Source organism: Leucoraja erinacea, chromosome 2 (assembly GCF_028641065.1).
Source record: "Leucoraja erinacea ecotype New England chromosome 2, Leri_hhj_1, whole genome shotgun sequence".
Classification (NCBI taxonomy): Eukaryota; Metazoa; Chordata; class Chondrichthyes; order Rajiformes; family Rajidae; genus Leucoraja; species Leucoraja erinaceus.
In genome coordinates this window covers 61,777,976-61,800,245 of record NC_073378.1, presented here as the reverse complement: position 1 = coordinate 61,800,245, position 22,270 = coordinate 61,777,976, and the positions used below count along the sequence as shown (strand labels likewise).

The window sequence follows — 22,270 nt, the reverse complement described above, 5'->3', positions numbered from 1 at the left end:
CACGCTACTAGTTACATCCTCGAAAAATTCTATAAGATTCGTCAGACATGATTTACCTTTCGTAAATCCATGCTGACTTTGTCCAATGATTTCACCACTTTCCAAATGTGCTGCTATCCCATCTTTAATAACTGACTCTAGCAGTTTCCCCACTACCGATGTTAGACTAACTGGTCTGTAATTCCCCATTTTTTCTCTCCCTCCCTTCTTAAAAAGTGGGGTTACGTTTGCTACCCGCCAATCTTCAGGAACTACTCCAGAATCTAAAGAGTTTTGAAAGATTATTACTAATGCATCCACTATTTCTGGAGCTACTTCCTTAAGTACTCTGGGATGCAGCCTATCTGGCCCTGGGGATTTATCGGCCACTTCTTCTGGAAGGTCATTCTGTCTCTCTTAAAATCTTTCCCATCTCACAAACGCATGTCCTCTAGTTTTAGACTTCCCTAGACCTGGGAAAAAGACTGATCTCATCTATGCTGCTCGTAATTTAATATACCTCTATAAAGTGACCCCTCAGCCTCTGACAGTCCAAGAATAAAAACACCAGCCTATCCAGTCTCTCCTTATAACTTTAGCCATCTAGTCCTGATAACAACAAAATGCTAGACTAACTCAGCAGGTCAGGCAGCATCTCTGGAGCGAAGGAATGGGTTGGAGAGAAGGTGTGGGTGACGTTTCGGGTCGAGACTCTTCTTCAGACTGATGTCAGGGAAGTGTGTGGGACAAAGATAGAATGTAGTCGGAGACTGTAAGACCAATAGGAGAAATGGGAAGGGGAGGGGATGGAGAGAGAGAGAGGGAAAGTAAGAGACAGTAAGACTGGTGGGAGAAGGGGGAGAGGATGGAGAGAGAAAGCAAGGGCTATTTTAAGTTAGAGAAATCGATGTTCATATCATGGGGTGTAAACTACCCAAGCGAAATATGAGGTGCTGTTCCTTCAATTTGCACTGAACCTCACTCTGACAATGGAGGAGGCCCAGGACAGAAAGGTCAGATTGGAAATGGGAGGGGAGGTTGAAGTGCTGAGCCACCGGGTGATCAGGTAGTTTAAGATGGACAGCGAAGGTGTTCAGCGAAACAATCGCCGAACCTGCGATTGGTGTCGCTGATGTAGAGAAGTTGACACCTGGAACAGCGGATACAGTAGATGAGTTGGTGCAAGTGAACCTTTGCCTCACCTGGAAAGACTGTTGGGTTCCTTGGATGGAGTCGAGGTGGGAGGTAAAGGGATAGGTGTTGCATCTCCTGCAGTTGCAGGGGAAAGTACCTGGGGAGGGGGTGGTTTGGGTGGGAAGGGACGAGTTGACCAGGGTGTTTCGGAGGGAACGGTCTCTGCGGAAAGCAGAAAGGGGTGGAGATAGAAAGATGTGGCCAGTTGTGGGATCCTGTTGGAGGTGGCGAAAACGTTGGAGGATTATATGCTGTAAATTATGTAGTCTTGGTAACATCCTTGTGAATCTATTCTGCCCCACTTCCATCTTAACAAAAATCCAAATAAGGATTCTCCAAGTTTTATGACTTGAAATATCTTTCTCATAAAGTCTATTAAGTAAACTCAGAACTGTGGGGATTCATGTTAATCTCTAAGGCTGGATACCAAACAGTTATACACAATGCATGTGTGTTGTTGAAGTAATTCCAAATGCAGATAAAGGTGACTTTGGTTTGAGGACAGCAATTTTTCTAATTATAAATTATCCATATCTGTAATTCAATGTAAAATCAATAAACCACAAATTGGCCCGAGTTGCAGACCAAACAATAAAGGACATTAAAAGTTCATATTTGATATAAAGCAGATGAATTACAATATGTAAATAATATGTAAATAATTAAGGCCTTAGTCCAAATATAGTGATGGAGATCCAGGCAAAAGAGGAGGTAGAAATTCCTTTCTGATCAAGAGGATATGACTATAGTGATCTCGGAGGTTATTCCTGGGCGATCGTCTCGTTCGATTATAAAGGTAGAACTTAGAAATAGGAAGGAATGATCACTTTGATTTGACTGTGTCACAAGCCTACCAATAATCTGTGTAAATTAGAAGAGCAGATGTGTAGGGAGATTGCAGATAGCTGTAAAAATAATACAATAGTATCATTGGGAAATGTCAACTTTACTAAGTTGACTGGATCTCCCATTCATGCAAAGAGTTTGGATGGGGTGGAATGTGTCCAAGAAGGCTTCCATTAATCAATATATGGAGGGTCTTGCCAATACTTGACCTTCTCTTATGGAATGAGGTAGCGCAAGTGACTGAACTGTCAATGGAGAAGTACTTGGGATCAGTGACCATAATCTGTCAGTTTTAAAGTAGTTATGGAGTAGGAAAAGAGAGGCTTAATGTCCTAAATTGGGGCAAGGCCAATTTTGGAGGCATTAGGTGGGTACCTGCAGAGGTCGATTGGGAGTATGTTTGCAGCTAAGGAGGGGGGGGGGGGGCCGCTGTCAAGTGGAGACTTTCAAGAATAAATGAGCAAGAATACAGAGGCAGCATGTTCGTATTAGGGTGCGGAAAAGGCTGGCAGTTTATGAGGGATGTTGAGGCTGGTTTGAAATAAGAGGGAGGCATACATCAGAATTAGGCCATTGGCATCAAACAAATTCCTCCACAAGTATAAGAGGGGTAAAAGGACACTTAAGGAGCCAATCACGAGGGCAAAAAGCAAAAAGGAAAATTCCATGAGATTCCATAGGTATAAATAGTAAAAGGCTAGCCAGGGAAAGAATGAGTCCCCTTGAAGATCAGCATGGCTGTTGGTTTGTAGAGTCACAGGGGATGGGGAAAATATTAATGAATACTGCTCCTCTACGTTTACTGAGAAGATCATGGAGGTTATGGAATTGAGGCATAAGAGTTGTGATGTCAGATTCATATATCAATCATTAAAAAGGTGGTGTTGGTAGTTTTAAAGCGCATTAAAATGGATAAATTCACAGGGCGTGGCCAAGTACATCCTCAGTCCTTGTGGGAAGCTAGGGAGGAAATTACAGAAGCCCTTGGAAATATTTCTATCATCATTAGCATAGATGAATTTCCAGAAGATTAGAGTGTGGCTAATATCATACCTTTAAGAAAGGACAAGTCAGGGAACTACATACTAGTAAGCCTGATCAGTGGTGAGAAAGTTGTTGGAGGGGATTTTTTGGATAGGATCTAACAGCATTTGGATAGGCACGGACTGATTAGAGAAAGTCAGCAAGGCTTTGTGCGTGGAAATAATATCTTACTAATCTGACAAGAGTTTTGGATGAAGTCACCATGAGTATTGATGAAGGCCAGTGGACTTTTCTGTCTGGATGTAAGTAAGGCCTTTGACAAAGTCCTGCGTGGTAGGCTAGTCTGGAAAGTTTGAATGCATGGAATCCAAGGTAACAGCCATCTGGATCCAAAATTAGCTTGGAGGAAAGAATCAAATGGTATTTGTGGAAGATTGCTTTTCTGATTGTTGACCTTCGACTGGTGGAGTGCCACATGGTTCAGTGCTCAGTCAAAACACAATAGGTGCAGTCGGCCATTTGGCCCTTCAAGCCAGCACTGCCATTCACTGTGACCATGGCTGACCATCCAAAATCAGTACCCCATTCCTGCCTTTTCCCACTATCCCTTGACTGCGATCTTTAATAGCTCTATCTAATTCTCTCTTGAAAGCATCCAGAGAATTGGCCACCACTGCCTTCTGAGGTAGAGAATTCCAGATTCAGAACTCTCTGGGTGAAAATGTTTTTCCTCATCTCACTTCTAAATGGCCTACCCCTTATTCTTAAACTGTGGCCCCTAGTTCTGGACTCCCCCAACATCGGGAACACGTTTCCTGCCTCTGGCTTGTCTAATCCCTTAATAATCCTATGTTTTAACAATATCCTCTCTCATCCTAAATTCCAGAGTATACAAGCCCAGTCGCTCCATTATTTCGACATATGACAATCCCGCCATCCTGGGAATTAACCTTGTGTACCTACGCTGCCTTCCCTCAATAGCAAGAATGTCCATCTTCAAATTTGGAGACCAAAACTGCACACAATACTCGAGATGTGGTCTCACTAGGGCCCTGTACAACTGCAGAAGGACCTCTTTGTTCCTATACTCAACATGCCATTAGCCAACATGCCATTAGCTTTCATCACCATCTGCTGTACCTATATGCTTACTTTCAGTGACTGATGAACAAGGACACCCAGATCTCGTTGTACTTCCCCTTTTCCTAACTGGACACCATTCGGATAATCTGCCTTCCTGTTCTTGCCACCAAAGTGGATATCATTTATCCACATTAAACTGCATCTGCCATGCATCTTCCCACTCATCCAACCTGTCCAAGTCACCCTGCATCCTCATAGCATCCTCCTTACAGTTCACGCTGCCACCCAGCTTTGTGTCATCTGCAAATTTGCTAATATTACTTTAATCCCTTCACCTAAATCATTAATGTATATTGTAAATAGCTGCAGTCCCAGCGCCGAGCCTTGTGGTACCCCACTACTCACTGCCTGCCATTCTGAAAGCGACCTGTTAATGCCTACTCTTTATTTCCTGTCTGCCAACCAATTTTCTATCCATGTCAGCACCCTACCCCCAATACCATGTGCTCTAATTTTGCCCACTAATCTCCCATGTGGGGCCTTATCAAATGCTTTCTGAAAGTCCAGGTACACTACGTCTACTGGCTCTCCCTTGTCCATTTTCCTAGTTACATTCTCAAAAAATTCCAGATTAGTCAAGCATGATTTCCCCTCGTAAATAATTTGTCTTATCCATCTGTTGATCACCTTTGTTAGCATATTTTATCTCATCCCCATTCCACGACCTGGTTACCATTAAATACTCATTATCCTACACTGTTTACTTGTCTTTTCCCCTTAACTGTTCCACTCCATTTCTCCCCCAAGTTCCCTCCACCTATTTAGTTTACAGGCCTATCGATTTCTCTAGTTGTTTGATTTGCATGGAATAGCATGGTTCAGGTTTAGTCCTTTACAAAAGAACAGCTTTCTTCTTCCCATCTACTGATGCCACATTTCAATCTGTTTTTATCAGGATTGTATCAGTGGATCTTCTGTATCTTTTCCATCAGGTGCATCTCATTCTATAGTAGAGTAACAGTAGATAGAAATCTGCTTCTATCTTTAAGACAATTATTTGAATTCAACAAAAATGGTAATTGATCACTGTTTAAAAAGTGATCCATTTTTCAAAACGTTTATGTAAGTTTCATTCATACTAAAAAATCCCAATGAAGATGAAAATGTTGACAGTAGATTAAGCTCTAGCAAGCAGGAAAACTCTAGAATGGATTTTAAATTAGCTCAAATTTAACTAATTACATTGAGAGAGAGCAGCTTTGGAAGATTAAAATGTTGTTACCAGCCAAAATCAATCCTAACTAGAATAATTAAACTATACATATACAGGCTTACCTTTGCATTATGTAATTCCACACCATAAAATTCAAGGGTCTTTGCTTTATTTAAATAACCAAGTTCTGCTTCAGATTGTTTAAGGTCTCTACAAACGGCAACAAAAATTGAAATATGCTTGTAATTCAAAATTATCAAGAGAGAAATTAATAGCGCACAATCAATTTCATCCTAAAGATTGGTGTATAAAATGCCATACTATCAAAAATTTAAAGCTGGGATGTAAATGTAATTACGGTAGTTTTCGGCAAGAGGACAAATATCTCTGCAATATATTATATCAGGTTGCAACTTTTCAACTTAATCAGGTAATATCTATCGCAGATACTTATTACAGATGTTCAATTCAGTTTGAAACCTCGATGGAATAACCTTGGTACAAAGTATAATAACAATACAATGCTATTAAGTGATGAATAAACTGTAATTGTATAAAATACAATTTCTCATTTTTTGTTTCATTCATGTTTTTGCTTTTTATGTGCGTGATAAAATTCATTTAATTTCAGATAGCAGAATATAGCTAATTATTTTCTAATTTGTTGAGCATTTTTACAAGCAATTTTTTTATTTTGGTAATTGCAAATAAGGGCAATTTCCATGTTGGCCATTATAATATTCATGCACAGCATATAAATAGGATGTATTAGATCATTATTTATCTAACTTTGTTCTTCAATGGTAAAACTTTTTTGTCAAATAGTCAGTTTGAATGGAACGTGATGCAAATACATTAACATTTTATGACAATCATTTGCTTTAAAACTGGCATATCTCATATCTGTACTATAGAATAATTAAAAGGAGTGCATATGCAACAAGAAAGTCACAAATAATGTCCTTGACTTCCTCATGTATCTTTATCTAGTTTTGTTTCTGTTGGTGACTTGCATGCTGCTCTAGATTTTATAATTTCACGCATTATGGAACTAAAAAGTAGATGCATGTGTGGATGTATACTGCCAGTGCCGATTTTAAAATCAGAAATATAATTCCTGCAGGTATCCCTTCAAGAGTGACATGGTTTAATCGCTCATCAAGTAGCACACGACAGAAATGGGCTCTTTGGCCCACAATAACTGTGCTGCATCTAACACATCTCGTCTATCTCAACATGATCCATATCTCTGCATTCCCTACATATCCATGTGCCTATCCAAAAGGCTATTGGATGCCACTGTCATAACTGCCTCTACCACCACCGCTAGCAGTATGTTCCATATACCCGCCACCTTCTGTATAAAAAAACCTGCCCAGCACATCTTTTAACTTTGCCCTGCTCACCCTAAAGCCATGCTCTCAAATCTTTGGCATTCCAACCCTGGAATAATGTTGCTGAATGTCCCCCCTCGAGCATCCGACACTCAAACACAGAACTTCGCCAGGTTTAGTTTAGTTTACAGATACAGCGCAGAAACAGGCCCTTCGGCCCACTGAGTCCGCACCGACCAGCGATCCCCGCACATTAACACTATCCTCCACTGGTACAATTTTTAAAATTTATACCAAGTCAATTAACCTACACACCCGCACATCTTTGGAGTGTGGGAGGAAACCAATGTTCTCCGAGAAAGCCTATACAGGACACGGGGAGAACGTAGAAATTCCATACAGAAGCACCCGTAGCCAGGGTCGAACCGAGGCTCTGGCCCAGTCAGTGCTGTAAGGCAGCAACTTTACTGCTGCACCACCGTGCGGCCTTATTCATGGTCATGGCAGGGTTCTGTTCTTGTGAACTGTTTGTAACCCGTAAACAGTACAAAAATCAAATGTGGCCATCTGACAATAAAAAAATAAAAACATAGGCCATTCAAGGGCAACATGTAGTTAAATCAGGGTGTTTATTTCAACCATTCTGATATTGCTGCAAACCAAGTTCTCACATGGTAGCTGATGTCTATAGCCCTCCAACAGCTGGTAAATCCAGCCAATCGATATCCCAAACTCTCAATCATATGTATGGACTGTACTTATGTCGGGTATTCATAACCTGGGGAAAACCTGTACAAAAAAACCTAAGTAAATAAAAATCCATGAACAACACTTAAATAACTTGTAGAAACAAGGAGAGGCAGATGCTGGTTTACAAAAAACAAGACACAGCGCTGGAGCAACTCAGCTGGACGAGCAGCATCTCTGAGAACATGGATAGGTGATGTTTTGGGTCGAGACCTCTTCAAATTCAAGTAAATAGCTTATATAGTATTATCAAATGTTTAATATTAAATGTTTTTTAATTCCAAACACGTAATAGTTTTGATTCTACCTGTGTTGCTTGTGCAAAGACATCACTTTGATTTGAAAGTCTGGATTTTGGTCGGGTATAAAATTGAACTTTTCTATGTACCCAGGATGATGCTCAGAAGGATTGTACTCTCCAAGTTCAGCTGAAAGAATTAAGTCACCGTTAATACAATTCAAATGGCTGGCATTCCACTGTCTTTCTCACATTCGTGAAAATTACATTTTTGGGAAATACATATCCTTCGATTTAAGCATACATCAGCATTACTGTTCAAAACGCAGACCTATACATCTTTTTTCCAATAATATTTCTGCTATCATTTGAAAATAATTTGTTGAATTTGTCATTTCATGCAACTGCTTCTTTCTGAACAAAAGATTTTTAAAGCTACAAAATGTACAATTTCTATCCTCAGAATGAAAATAAATCCAGCTGCCCATGTTTGGTGTTGATGGTTTTGGCAGTGGCACTTTTACCATTTGATTTAAAAGTTTACAAATTTATGAATTCGAGACATCTGGATTTAGAAAAATCTTGGCACAGACCAAGTTGATGTTAGTATTTGCAAAGCCACACATTTCTTAACTTCCTTAAACCAAACTTTGTCCAGTAAATCTACGAAAACAGATTGATAATGTGACAATTTCACTACTTACATTGGACTGCATAGGAAGCAAGTAATATTGCTTTACCGTGAGGACAATGTAATCTGGAAAACATTAATATGACACTGTAAACAGCATAATTCATGATTAATTAATACTGAACTAAATATCCATTTGCCAAATCCATTCCACCAAAAAAGTCAAAAACATGACAAATTATTTAAATTTTTAAGATTGATTACACAATCTTACAAACGACATCTTGGACCCTAACCTTTAATGCAGGGGTTCCCAACCTTTTTCGTCCCGTTTACCCTGCCAATATTAATAGCACATAACAATTTTTTTTCACTTATTTATGAACAACTAATGATGAGCAGATACCGGTATACCAGAACCAAACACAGTCAGTCAATGAGAAAACCTATGTCCAAATCCAGAATCAACAATTGATTGAGAGGTCATGTTGCAATTGTCTAAGATGTTGGTGAGGCCACATTTAGAGTATTGTGTTCAGTTCTGGGCACTATGTTATAGGAAAGATGTTGTCAAGCTGGAAAGGGTACAGAAAAGATTTAGGAGGATGTTGCCAGGACCAGGGGTTCTGAGCTATAGGGAGAGGTTAGAAACATAGAAAAATAGGTGCAGGAGTAGTCCCTTCGAGCCAGCACCGCAATTCAATATGATCATGGCTGATCATCTAAAATCAGCGCCCCGTTCCTGCTTATCCCCCCATATCCCTCGATTCCTTTAGCCGCAAGAGTTAAATCTCTCTCTTGAAAAAGGTTGAGTAGGCTGGAACTATTCCTTGAAACACAGGAGGATGAGGGGTGGTCTTATATAGTTATATACAATCATGAGAAGAATAGATCGGGTAGTTGAACAGAATCTCTTGCCTAGAGTAGGTGAATTGCGGATTAGAGGACGTAGATGTAAGGTGAAGGGGAAAAAATTTAATATAATATGAGGGGTAACTTTTTCACACAAAGGGTGGTTGGTGCATGGAACGAGCTGCCAGAGGGGGTAGTTGAGGCAGGGACTATCCGAACGTTGAAGAAACAGTTGGACAAGTACATGGATAGGACAGGTTTGGAGGGATATGGTCCAAATGGAGTCAGGTGGGACGAATGTAGCTAGGACATGTTGACCGGTGTGGGCAAGTTGGGCTGAAGGGCCTGTTTCCACGCTTTATGGCTCCAAAACTGCACAATTTGACTAAACTTCTTTGCACACGGTAGACATGCAACTAACCTGTTCTTACAACCCCTTGAAATGAAAAAGTAATCCAATGCGGGTGAACCCAAACAGTTCAGAATGTTGGCCTGTCCATAGCTACAGTTTTAAGAATATTTTTAGCATCCAAAAGGAAATAATTACCGTCCATCAGTAAATTCTTTCTTCAGTTGTAAAAAGTACAAGTGCCTGTAACACAGACAGAAAATTCAAAAATCAACAAGACACTTAGAAGTACAGAAGGCATTGACAAAAGTTTATTGATTTGATATATTTTACTTTGTAGATGCTTTATCTGGGACAAGCTAGACAGAAACATTTGAAAATTTAACTTACATAAATAAATAGACATTAAGTAAAAGAATATTCAAATTATCTCTTGCCTTCCATCAATTATTACCACTGACACAATATTACTTGAAATAAATATTAAATAGTAGTAATTTTAACACCAATTCTTGCTGCTAAAATAATAGAAATGTTTTGGAATTTTCTCTCCACCATTCGCATTTGTACAACAATGCTCTTTGTAATAAAATCTTATGTAGTCTCCAGCAGGTTTTGTCCCATCAATGAGATTACATCTATTTTTTCTTATTATAAAAGGGCATCCAGTACTTCAACTTGCTCAGTTCTCGGCGAGTAGCGGAATACATTGTTTATTAATGTTAGTGCACTATGATGCCCATGTACGATTATCAGGTTCAAATCATTCATGGGCAAAAGTGTTAGAAAGGTCGATGGGGAGGCCTACGAGATGAACAAAGGGTCATTTAAACAAACAATAAAAATTGAAACTAAAGGGCCTGTCCCTCGAGCATGCGACTGCATGCGGCAAGCGTGACCTAACGTGGTCGCTTGAGCCATACGGCCTCGCGGGGCCGGTCCCACTTCGATCACCAGAGCCGGTCCCAACATCGTGCAGGGCTCCGAAAAACTGACACTGTTCAAAAATTCCGTGCGGCAATGGTCTGCCGGCCCGCAGCCGCATTGAGGTCGTACGCACTGCCTCGACGGGCATACGCACCGTCTCGACGCTGTACGCACAGTCTCGACGCCGTACGCCTAGCGCGAACTTCACGCGAACTTCACGTCAACTTGTACGGGATCACTCGACCTCCGCGCAGCCCCCGCTTCCGGTTTGGTCGCGCTCGCCGCATGCTATTGCATGCTCGTGGGACAGGCCCTTTAAGCTCAAAAATCTGATCAAGGTAGCATTTCTTACTGGAAGTTTCAAAAAAGAAAAAAGGAAGCAATTTAAAAACTGTTTTTGCAAAAAGAAACGTAAGATTTTTCAACTAATCTGTTGCTCAGGTTTTTTGATGTTCACTCTTTTGTCAATACCAACTGAAAACCAATGAGATTTGATTGCTTCATGTTAGATCCCTAGGCAGAATGTAAATGAAACTCAAGATACAGAATTTGAAGAAACGTTCCGCAGCAAGAACAAATTACAACTTGCTAAACTTCTTCCAAATAAGTCACTCAATTACCATTTTTAATCTTGGAAATGCTACAGAATTACCTGAAAACAACAGAATTCTTGGGACAAAAATCTAGCCTGAAATTACTTTAGGCAACCTTGGTGGTCATTACATCATGGAAAGTGTTGGATCCAAGACTCAAGAGCTATATTTTTCACTAATTGGAAGTTTTCAAACAGAAAAGAGTGTTCCAAATATTTTAATTCTGGGCAGAGTGTAGCATCTAACCGTTTTTTTAAGAACCATCTGCTGAAAAACCGTTTGCAAAAGTTCAGTATGTACATTATATTGAACTAGTATTTTATAAGTAGTACTTACAGGACAAAGCCTACCTTGTCTGGTGTTGTTGAAGAGAATTTGGGTCAGTTACAAAAAATCTCACTCGAAAATTTAGTGCATCCCCTGAAATATTTTAGTTGAAACAAACATTTTATTTTAAAATTTCTTATGTATAATTGTTAGTGTTAGTAAATATTATTTTTCTAATTCAACTGCCAGCATCCAAATTAACCACTCAGGACTAGCACAGTTAACACATGTTAACAAAAGAAAATGCTGGAGTACCTCAGCTGGTGAGACAGCATCTGTGGAGGGAATGGATAGTCGAAGTTTCATATGGGACCCTTCTTCAGATTGTGTCCCGATCAGAAACATCATCTATCTATTCCTGCCCCAAAAGCGTCCTGCCCACCTATTTACTCCAGTTCTGTGTGTTTTGCACAAGGTTCCATCTTCTGCAGTTCCTTGCATCACGAAATATACTTCAAAGCTTGCCCATCATTGTTTGAAAATATATATATAGTGTGTGCTTCATCCAAGAATTTGTGATGCACATTTCAAACATTTTGTGCATTTATTATATTAAACTGGAATAAGTCTCCTGAGACTCCTTAACCACTCTTACTAGTAACAGCCAGACTACTTTGGCTTTGTCATCGTGTGGAATTCAATCCCGTTGCGGAGTTCAAAAGACAGAACGAGCCATTTGACTATTCAAGAATTTTAACTATTTCTGAAATGCAATTACTAAACCTGTTACTAAATAAGCAGAGTAAATTTTTTTTGATTGAAAGTCACAGCATGGAAACAGGCCCTTCAGCCCACCGTGTCCATGCCATCAATCACCTGTTCACACTAATTGTACGTCAACACACTTTTGCATCCACTTTCGCACTTATGCACTCAGGCATTTTACATAAGCCAATTTACCTACAAATCTGTACATTTTTGGGAAGTGACAGGAAATTGGAGCATACAGGAGGATATGGTCATATGGAGAATGTGCAAACTTCACACAGACAGCACCTGAGGTCAGAATTTAATCCAGGTCTTTGCTACTGTGAGGCATCAGCACTACCAGTTGCACCACTGGGCTGAAGGTGGAGCAGCTTTATGTCCAAGAGAACAACAGGTTCAATTCCAAACTTGGACAAATTGGGGAAAACTAATTCAAGGCAGGTTTGTTACATCACTCCATCATTGAGACTTAGCTCTAGTAAATGGGTGTTTCCGTAAAAAATAGCACTCAGTCGTGAAACTGAAGGTCTCCAAACTTTCAGGTTATTTTCCTGTTTTTTATGTAATATTCCCATTGTTTCATATCCTGTATTTTAAGTAGTATAGATCATGGTGTATAGCCAAAATAATGAGATGAAGCAAAAATAAATAAAGATGTTTTTACAAAGAAAAATAGCAGATATGTCCCTGTGTTTTCTTGACTTTTTTTGTGACATTTTTCAAACAGGGTTTCATCAAATCCTTAGGCTAATTTATACCAGAAAGCCAAATTCTGATTATGCTTATGATTTTTATCATTTATCACCCGATAAGATGGTTTTCTGATGCCCCATGTTTTTGCAGTGTCCATTTGGTCACGTGTGAAATGTGTGAATTAAAAGCAGAGTAACCGTTTTTATTTTATTGCTTGTGTTTAAGCTTTCCATGAAATACTTAATAATGAATAGAACTTAAAATCATGAAATAAAAATCTAGTTTGCTCACCTATTTTAGCGATGTCTCATTCTGTAGTCCCTCCCGTTGAGTAACATTGTGAATGCTATTTATAGCGCTATAACCTTTTTTTTGTACTCGTTGCGATTTTTTTTTAAAAACAAAGCGATTATAATGAGATGACCCTGGCGTGAACTACAGGCCTCGTGGTGGGTTAGGTACCGACATTTTGTAAGGGAGCTTAGAAATCAGTAAGTGTCCCATATGACATAAATAAATCTTTTTCTCTTATTTTCCAAATTTCAGTCACAAATTAGCTCAAAAGGATCATAAGTTGGTCCATTTTTAATGCTGTGGTATCTCATTATGATTTAATAACTTTCAAATTTGGCCACCCATGTCACAGGCCGGTACCCTTATTTACGGAAACACCCACTTCTGTTTTCTACTTCTGTAATTTGGGATAAGATTACATTAGGGACAAAGTGGTTACATAAAAACTCCCAGTAAATGTAATCATCTTCATAAAAAAATCTACCCTAGTACAATAATTTGACCAAGATTACAAAGGTAATATGCAGAGAATTCATAGAGTGCGAACTTCAACAGACTGCTACTTTATCAGTGTGATGTTACGTGGTCTAGAGTCCAGTTCAAGTGGAATGCCTACAAAATCTGTATTGATTTCTGCAAACACGAGGCATTAAGCATTCAACAGTCTATTCAATGCGTCAATGGTTAGTGCCATTAATGTGCATAGTTAAAAAACATTAAGTTCAAGTTCACATTTATTGTCACATGCACCAATTAATGTACAGTGATATTTGATATTAGGCTCTAAAGCTAAATTTAAATATTTAACTTTTGGCAATACAGATTGCATGTTTGATCTGCAGAATCATTACCTCTTAGATAGTTCCTCAAGATTGAGAACAAATTGCTTCAAGTCCAGTGTTGTGTGTTCTGAAGTGGCAAATGAGGTAAATGTGGCATGTTCGTAAGGGGGCGCTGTTCTGGCAGCAGCCATGTCAGCAGCTCGTTGGTTTTTTTAACTTTTTTTTTAGTATGTTTTAAAGTATGTGTTTGATGTTTCTCGGTGTGTTTTGTGTGGGGGGTGGTGTGGGGGGGGGGGGGGGGGGGTAAGGGGGAAACCGCTTCGGTCGCCTCCTCCATGGAGAGGCGACTTTTTCCAGGTCGCCTCCCCCGTGGCCTAACATCAAGGATCGGCGCGGCCTTTCCCGGAGACGTGCTCGGGGCTTCAGTGGCGGGCGCAGCGTGGACTCTCGTCGTGGAGCGGGTGAGCCCTCGCTGGGGCTCGCTGGAGGGGAGCGCTCCGTTTCACTGGCCCGGGGCAGCCGGCAGCCTGAAGTCGCAGTCTGCAGAGCTCCAGCTGGTGCGGCGTCTACAGCCCGGGATCCCTCGTGGGGGACCCGGGGGGGGGGGAAGAAGAAGCCATCACTGCAGGCCCGCGGCCAACTTCTACCGTGGGCCCGGCGTGAGCTTAACATCACCCCTGGAGGGGAGCTTCAACCGCCGGCCCTGCAGTCTACGGTGCTTCTGGCTGCGGCGGAGACTTTAAATCTCGACCGCCGACCTGCGGCCTACACCAACTTAAAGCCGCGGTCTCCGGTGAGGAAGAGCCGATCCTGGGCTGACTCTGGACTCTGGTCCTGTCCACGGGGGGGAAATGGAGGAGGACTGGCCAAATTTTGTGCCTTCCACCACAGTGATGAATGCTGTGGTGAATGTTTGTTACATTTTTATTGTGGTTGTGTGTTCTTTATTATTGTTCCGCTGCAGACAACCCAAATTCCACCGACCCTGGTTGTGTGGCAAATAAATTCTATCAAAATCAAATCAAATCATTTGATCCCCAAGACTGTGGTTGAAGGAGAAATTCTATCAGGATTATAAAACACACCATTGCAACATTAAATTCGGGCTCTGGTTCAAGTGTTGGACAATTGAATTAACCTAATGTCCACCTTTGGGGACCATGGGTTTTGCCATAATTTCTGAGATGATACGATAACACTTACCAGCAAGTCAACACCAACATAACTGCATATGCTAAACATGCAATTATAAATGGCATTGTGGCACAGCTAATAGAGTCACTGGCTCAAATTGGAAGAGACCTGGGTTCAATTTATTATGGGGAACAAGGAAATGGCAAATGAGTTGAACAGGTACTTTGGATCTGTCTTCACTAAGGAGGACACAAACAATCTTCCTGATATAGTAGTGGCCAGAGGATCTGGGGTGACAGAGGAACTGAAGGAAATCCACATTAGGCAGGAAATGGTGTAGGACACTGATGGGACTGCAGGCTGATAAATCCCCAGGGCCTGATGGTCTGCATCCCAGGGTACTTAAGGAAGTGGCTCTAGAAATTGTGGATGCATTAGCGATAATTTTCCAATGTTCCAATTTTCCAATTCCAACTCAGGATCAGTTCCTGTGGATTGGAAGGCAGCTAATGTTATCCCACTTTTAAGAAAGATGGGAGAGAGAAAACGGGGAATTATAGATCAGTTAGCCTGACATCGTTGGTGGGGAAGATGCTGCGGTCAATTATAAAAGATGAGATAGTCGCACATTTGGATAGCAGTAACAGGATCGGTCCGAGTCAGCATGGATTACGAAGGGGAAATCATGCTTGACTAAGCTTCTGGAATTTTTTGAAGATGTAACTAGGAAAATGGACAAGTGAGAGCCAGTGGATGTAGTGTACCTGGACTTTCAGAAAGCATTTGATAAGGTCCCACATAGGAGATTAGTGGGCAAAATTAGGGCACATGGTATTGGGAGTAGAGTGCTGACATGGATAGAGAAGTGATTGACAGACAGGAAACAAAGAGTAGGGATTAACGGGTCCCTTTCAGAATGGCAGGCAGTGACTAGTGGGGTACCGCAAGGCTCGGTGCTGGGACCGCGGCTATTTACAATATACATCAATGATTTGGATGAAGGGATTCAAAGTAACATTAGCAAATTTGCAGATGACACAAAGCTGTGTGGCAGTGTGAACTGTGAGGAGGATGCTATGAGAATGCAGGGTGACTTGGACAGGTTGGGGGAGTGGGCAGATGCATGGCAGATGAGGTTTAATGCGGATAAATGTGTGGTTATCCACTTTGGTAGCAAAAACAGGAAGGCAGATTACTATCTAAATGGCATCAAGTTGGGAAAAGGGGAAGTACAATGGGGATCTGGGGGTCTATGAAAGTAAGCATGCAGGTACAGCAGGCAGTGAAGAAAGCGAATGGCATGTTGGCCTACATAAGAGCCCTAGTGAGTTGTGCACAGCCCTAGTGAGACAACACCTGGAGTATTGTGTGCAGTTTCCGTCTCCTAATTTGAGGAAGGACATCCTTGCTATTGAGGGAGTGTAGCGTAGGTTTACAAGGTTAATTCCCGGGATGGCAGGACTGTCATATGCTGAGAGAATGGAGCAGCTGGGCTTGTACACTCTGGAGTTTAGAAGGATGAGAAGGGATCTCATTGAAACATATAAGATTGTTAAGGGCTTGGACACGCTAGAGGCAGGACACATGTTCCCGATGTTGGGGGAGTCCAGAACCAGGGGCCACAGTTTAAGAATAAGGGGTAAGCCATTAGAACAGAAACGAGGAAACACTTTTTCTCACAGAGAGTGGCGAGTCTGTGGAATTCTATGCTTCAGAGGGCGGTGGAGGCAGGTTCTCTGGATGCTTTCAAGAGAGAGCTAGATAGGGCTCTTAAAAATAGTGGAGTCAGGGGATATGGGGAGAAGGGAGGAACGGGGTACTGATTGGGGATGATCAGCTATGATCACATTGAAAGGCGGTGCTGGCTCGAAGGGCCAAGTGGCCTACTGCACCTATTGTCCATCATGAACTCGAGTGTTATCTGCATGTTCTCCACTAGGCCATGTGTCTTTCCTCAGGTTGCTCTGGTTTCCTCCCACATTCCCAAGACATTTGGGTTGGTAGGTTAATTTGCCACTATAAAATGCTTCAGCATGCATGTGACTGACAGAATCTGTGGGAATTGCTGGGAATATGGGAAGAATTAACAAAAATAGATTAATATAAGATTAGTGTCAATGGGTGGCTCGGTGGCCTAAAGAACATGGTTTTTTTTTTTAAATGTTTTTCTGCATGACTGAATGTATTATCATATAGGTCAGTATCAAGTGACATGAACTTCATGCTCAAAGCCTGCAGGACAAGGCAAGGAAAATATTGTTTTCATTTAAATTCTTGTATAGTCATCCTCATTGCTTCCTTAATGACATTTTCCAGTTATCTCCTTGCCATAAAGATAAAAATTTAAAAAATATTTGTTAGGGGGGGGGGGGGTTTGGGAAGAGCTCATTTAAAATAAAAATACATCCCAAAATATAACTGTCCACTTAGTCACGCATTCCGTAGATACTTCCTATATCAGATTTGAAGTTTATTATTACTAACACTGAAATTAATCTAGTAGGTCTGTGATGTTAACAACATTTAGTTACTGCAAATGAATCTACTTACCTTTAAGTTGTTTCCTGATAGGTTTGCTCGGTTCAAGCCACCTCTGTGCATGAAATTAGTGAATCCATGTTAGTTTTTCCAATCGTTAGTAGCAAACGCATGCACAATAACAAGCATACTTTAATGATAGGTATACTCACAGGACACTCCAAAGAATCATCTATAAACTGTAAACCAAAATATTCCGTTTCAATCAAATCCAGGTGTTTATAGGCCATATTCAATAGAACTTGACCAGTGTCTTGCTTCTGCAAAATGAAACAAAGCTATTTTGTGTTGAGAGCAAAGAAAATCTCCCTGAGATTAGATCATCTGCATACAGTTTCCCCACAAAGCCATCAATTGTGAAAATGGAAAATCACACAACACAAAAAAAATAGGACCTTTGGCTCAACATGTCCACGTCAACCAAGATGCTGAGCTATGTTAATCTAATTTGCCAGCCTTTGGCCCATATCCCACCCTAACCCTAACGTATGAATATTTTTTAAATGCTGTAATTATACCAGCCCCTACCACCTCTTGTCTTCTTTTATGTACCTACGAGCCTCTGTGCGAAAGCAGCCCCCTCAGGTTTCCATAAATTGTTTTCCCCTTAATCTTAAACTTATGCCCTCTGGTTTTAGACTTCCCTAGCCTGGAAAAAAACCATATGCTCCTGATGATTTTATAATGAGGTCACCCCTCAGCCTCCGTTGCTCCAGATTCATTATGCCAGCAGTACACAGTGGCTGTTTTTTTCACATCAAGTAGAAAAAGCACTCCAGTTATTCTCCCAGGCTACCCTGACAGTTCCTTCAAAACTTGCAACCTCCATCACCAAGGAAGACAAGGGAACCTGTTAAATGAGAATGCCCCAACCTGCAAGGTTCCTTTCCAATGCTTAGATCATCCTGACTTTGAAATATAATCGCTGTTCTTCCGTCATCAAAGGGTCTAAATCCTGGAAATCCCTAATCAACAGCACTGAGGGAGCATCGTTGATAGAAGTCCACCTCTATAGAAAGTTTAGTCTTGGATTTGACTTATTCCCAAAGCTGGGTGCAGTGGATTTTGCTTTGTAAATATTTGTTGGGTGTGTTTTCCAAGTGTTCATTCGTTCAGACTAATAGTCATTACCAACCTTTCAAAAAACATCTGAAAGTGGGTCAGAATTGACAAATTGTAGCACGAAGAAAAGCAAAAAGTGCACAGCGGGCAAAAAAATAATTGTTGGAGGAACTCAGCAGGTCAGGCAGCATCAGTGGAGGGAATGGACATGTGACATTTTGGATAAGGACGCTTGTTCAATCTGACCCATTAATCTCATTCAGCCGTTTGTTTTTTTTGGTCAAGTTTCCAGCATTTGCAGGTTCTCATGTCCCTGAGTGCTATGAGCACTGGGAAGATAGTGAGTTCAAGGGAAGGAAAACAGGTGGATGGTACGGTGGTCTAATGTATCCACATTTCCTTCAGTTATCAAATGGTTCAATTATTCTTTATTGTCATATGTACCAAGGTTCATTCCTTTTTTGCATACAGTTCAGTAAATTATTACTATACATAAACACAATCCCAGATTAAGTACAAATGTATAGAAATAGCCCAAAGAGACCATATGCAAAAGTTGCCAGCTTTTTACATAGCTGGCCATAAAGGCCCTTGGCCTGGTGGTGTTACAGGGCTGTCCTCTCCAAGTGATGTTGTAAGCCTCCTCCATTGTTCAGTGCTGCTGCAGATCGCGCTGGTCCGAGCGCTCTGTCTCCTGGCATGCTCGATCCAGTCGAGCCCCATGATGCTGCAAGGCCTCCAGTCATCACCTCGATCCAGATTGGCCAGCGAACCGTCATCACTCTTCTCGTCCGGCCACCATTCAACCTTTGTGCAACTGACCTTGAAGGCACGGAAAGAGAGACCCTGACTCTGGTCCTCAGGGACAAGCAGGGGCCGGGCTTGGTGGCTTCCCTCTTCAAGCAGATTTCCTAGTTCCGCAGCAGACTGGCCAGGCTTGTTGCCGGGGGATGGCCATGCAGTATGGCAGTCTTCAAGAAGTAAATTTTAAAATACACCTCCCTTTACCATTTCATTTTCTTTGATGGTCCTTTTAATCCCCCTCTTTGATCAAGCTTTAGAATACTGTGCACTGTCATACTTCCTCCGATTCCATTCGTACTGCCATTGAAAGTTTCACGTGATTTATCAACTACAACATTTAGTTCAACTAAAACATTTTAATTGCAGATGTCCTTCATTCAAAGTGATGAATTGAGATCCTAACTAACCATTTCCCTGTATAGTATATTCTATACCAGAGTAAGAGATGACTTGCTGACATAAACTAAATTTAATTTCAAAGCATTTGTACTTTGACATTTTCCTGTTATATAATTGCTTTACTGCTTTGTTGGAACATGCAATCAGATTATGAAATAATATTTTTAACAGCATGTAACCATTTAGAAATTGAAAACTTATGTTTATTTAGTCTGCCTGGTTAGCAGTCCTTAAATAATTATTTTAAGAAACGTCTTGGCTGTTGTGCATTCAAAACACATCAGACCCGACAAGCTTTCCATTATAAAATTGTAATACAAGATGTGATCAGTTCAGTACTTTCACTGCTATTAAAACAACAACTCCATTATGAGTTTTTCACCTATGTAATTTTTTAATATATATATTTAGATTTCTCTAAGTATAGCAACCTTTGTCATCTGCTATTCTTCATACACAAGAGATCCAAATGATTGGATTTTGGCTGCACTCTGGCCGATTATGGACCATGTCCCGCACTTCGGGGCAACATTTGTTGGTCAGTCAAAAGTACTGATCATTCACTGTTCTAAACTTCATTTTCTCCAAAACATTTTTGAATATTTTATATAACTTCAAATATTTATTTTGCAATAATCTGATTTTAAGTTTTATTTGCCAATTTAGTAATTGTAGAACTTAAGTTCATGTCATAGGTGCAGAATTAGACCATTCAGACCATTGAGTTAACTGCCATTTAATCATTGCTGATCTATCTTTCCCTCTCAACATCATTCTCTTGCCTTCTCCCTGTGACCTTTGACACCCCACTAATCAAGAACCTGTCAATCTCTGCTTGAAAAAAAATCCAAAGACGGCCTCCACAGCCCTTTGTGGCAATTAATTCTGCAGATTCCCACCCTCTGGCTAAAAAAAAATCCTCATCTCCTTTCTAAAGGTACGTTCTATTATTCCGAGGCTGTGCCCTAGATTCTCCCACTAGTAGAACGATCCTCTTCACATCCACTCTATCCAGGCCTTTCATTATTCAGTAAGTTTCAATGAGGTCCCTGCTCATTCTTCTAAACTCCAGCGAGTACACGCCCAGAGCCTTCAAATGCTCATCATACGTTAACACAATCAACACCAGCATATCCTTTTCAGATATGGGGCCCAAAACTGCTCACAATAGTCCAAAAGAGGTCTGACTAGTGACTTATAAAGTCCCATAATTACATCCCTGTTTTTATATTTTACCCCTCACTAAATAAATGCCTTCCCGACTACCGATTACAAATTAACCTTATGGGAATCCTACATCAGCACTCGCAAGTCCTTTTGCACCTCTGATTTCTGAATCCTCTCCCCATACTGCATTTTGTTGTCTCTGTACTGTACACTGCACAATGACAATAAAGTTGAATCTGGAATCTAGAAAATGGTCTATGCCTTTATTCCTTTGTCTATCCTGTTATTCACTTCCCCAAAGAACAGATTTATCAGACAATATCCCTACTTCACAAAGAAACAATGACCTGTCCATTTTATCATGTGCTTCTGGGTACTCGGAAAATTCATCCTTAATAATGGACTGTTACCAACCATTGAAGTCAGGCTAATGATCTATAGTTTCCCATCTTGTGTCTTGCTCCCTTCTTGAACAGTGGAGTATCATTTGCACATTTCCAGTCCACTGGGATCACTCCTAGCTCTAATGATTCTTGACAGATCACTACTAATGCCTCCACAATCTCTAAAGCTACCTCTTTCAGAACATTGGGGTGTAGTCCATCTGGTCCAGGTGACGTATCCACCTTCAGTTTTATCAGAACTATCAATGTTTGCTTAAATGATTCAAGAATTTTCTCTGAAAGGAAATAAATAAGTTTCATTCACACTTTGTCAAATTTGCAATCAACTTTATACAGAATGCCTACTTAATAACATGCAATGGAGAATCTGAAAAAAAAACTGGTCTTGACTTCTTTCCTGTAATCAAAATGACTGACCTTATATTGCTCAGGTCTTGAGTAAAAACAAATTATTATTCAGTTTAAAATATTGATGTACTTTATAATAAGGTAATTTTCTACAAATCCTTCAAGACCAGAGCCTGCTTATTTTGCTGAAGACCTGAATCAGAACTAGCTATGACCAAACTGTTTCAGACCAATTGTAACACTAACATCTGCCGGAAAATATGTATCATTTCCTATTTATGTCCGTAAAAGGCAGGACACGTAACCTGTTGATAACTGTATAATCTTCTCATAAATTAGCAAAATGATAGAAGACACTTTTTAGCTATTTGTATTTCCCAATGTCAAAGAGACTGCATCGCAAACATCAAATGCAGCATACTAAATTAAATCAATGCATCACTTGGAAGAGGGCTAGGATCCCTGAATGATGGGAAAGGATGATATAAAAGTGTAGGTATTGTATATACTACAACTGCATGTGAAAATGTGAGAACTTGAGAAGGTATTGGTAGAGATAAAAGAGTGAACTAAGAACATAGCAGATAGAACAATTATTTGGAATTACCAAAAGGAGATAACATCATGTCGATGATATCAG

The 22,270-nt window shown here is 40.5% G+C and overlaps 1 protein-coding gene across 4 annotated transcripts in view; it reads right to left on the bottom strand.

Annotated features, from left to right (window-relative positions):
* The window catches only part of LOC129710598 (tyrosine-protein phosphatase non-receptor type 3-like), a 161,648-nt gene that overhangs the window by 101,717 nt on the left and 37,661 nt on the right, over nt 1-22,270 (bottom strand). For 3 of the 4 annotated variants that reach the window (XM_055657732.1, XM_055657723.1, XM_055657741.1), the window contains exons 3-9: nt 17,599-17,706; nt 17,459-17,501; nt 11,321-11,390; nt 9,649-9,693; nt 8,323-8,375; nt 7,688-7,808; nt 5,422-5,509 (exon numbers count right to left, since the gene is read on the bottom strand). In XM_055657732.1, coding sequence (XP_055513707.1) covers nt 5,422-5,509; nt 7,688-7,808; nt 8,323-8,375; nt 9,649-9,693; nt 11,321-11,390; nt 17,459-17,501; nt 17,599-17,706 — 528 coding nt within the window. Of the gene's footprint in view, nt 1-5,421; nt 5,510-7,687; nt 7,809-8,322; nt 8,376-9,648; nt 9,694-11,306; nt 11,391-17,458; nt 17,502-17,598; nt 17,707-22,270 lie in introns of those variants that run through there. The other variant, XM_055657749.1, reaches the window with a different exon arrangement.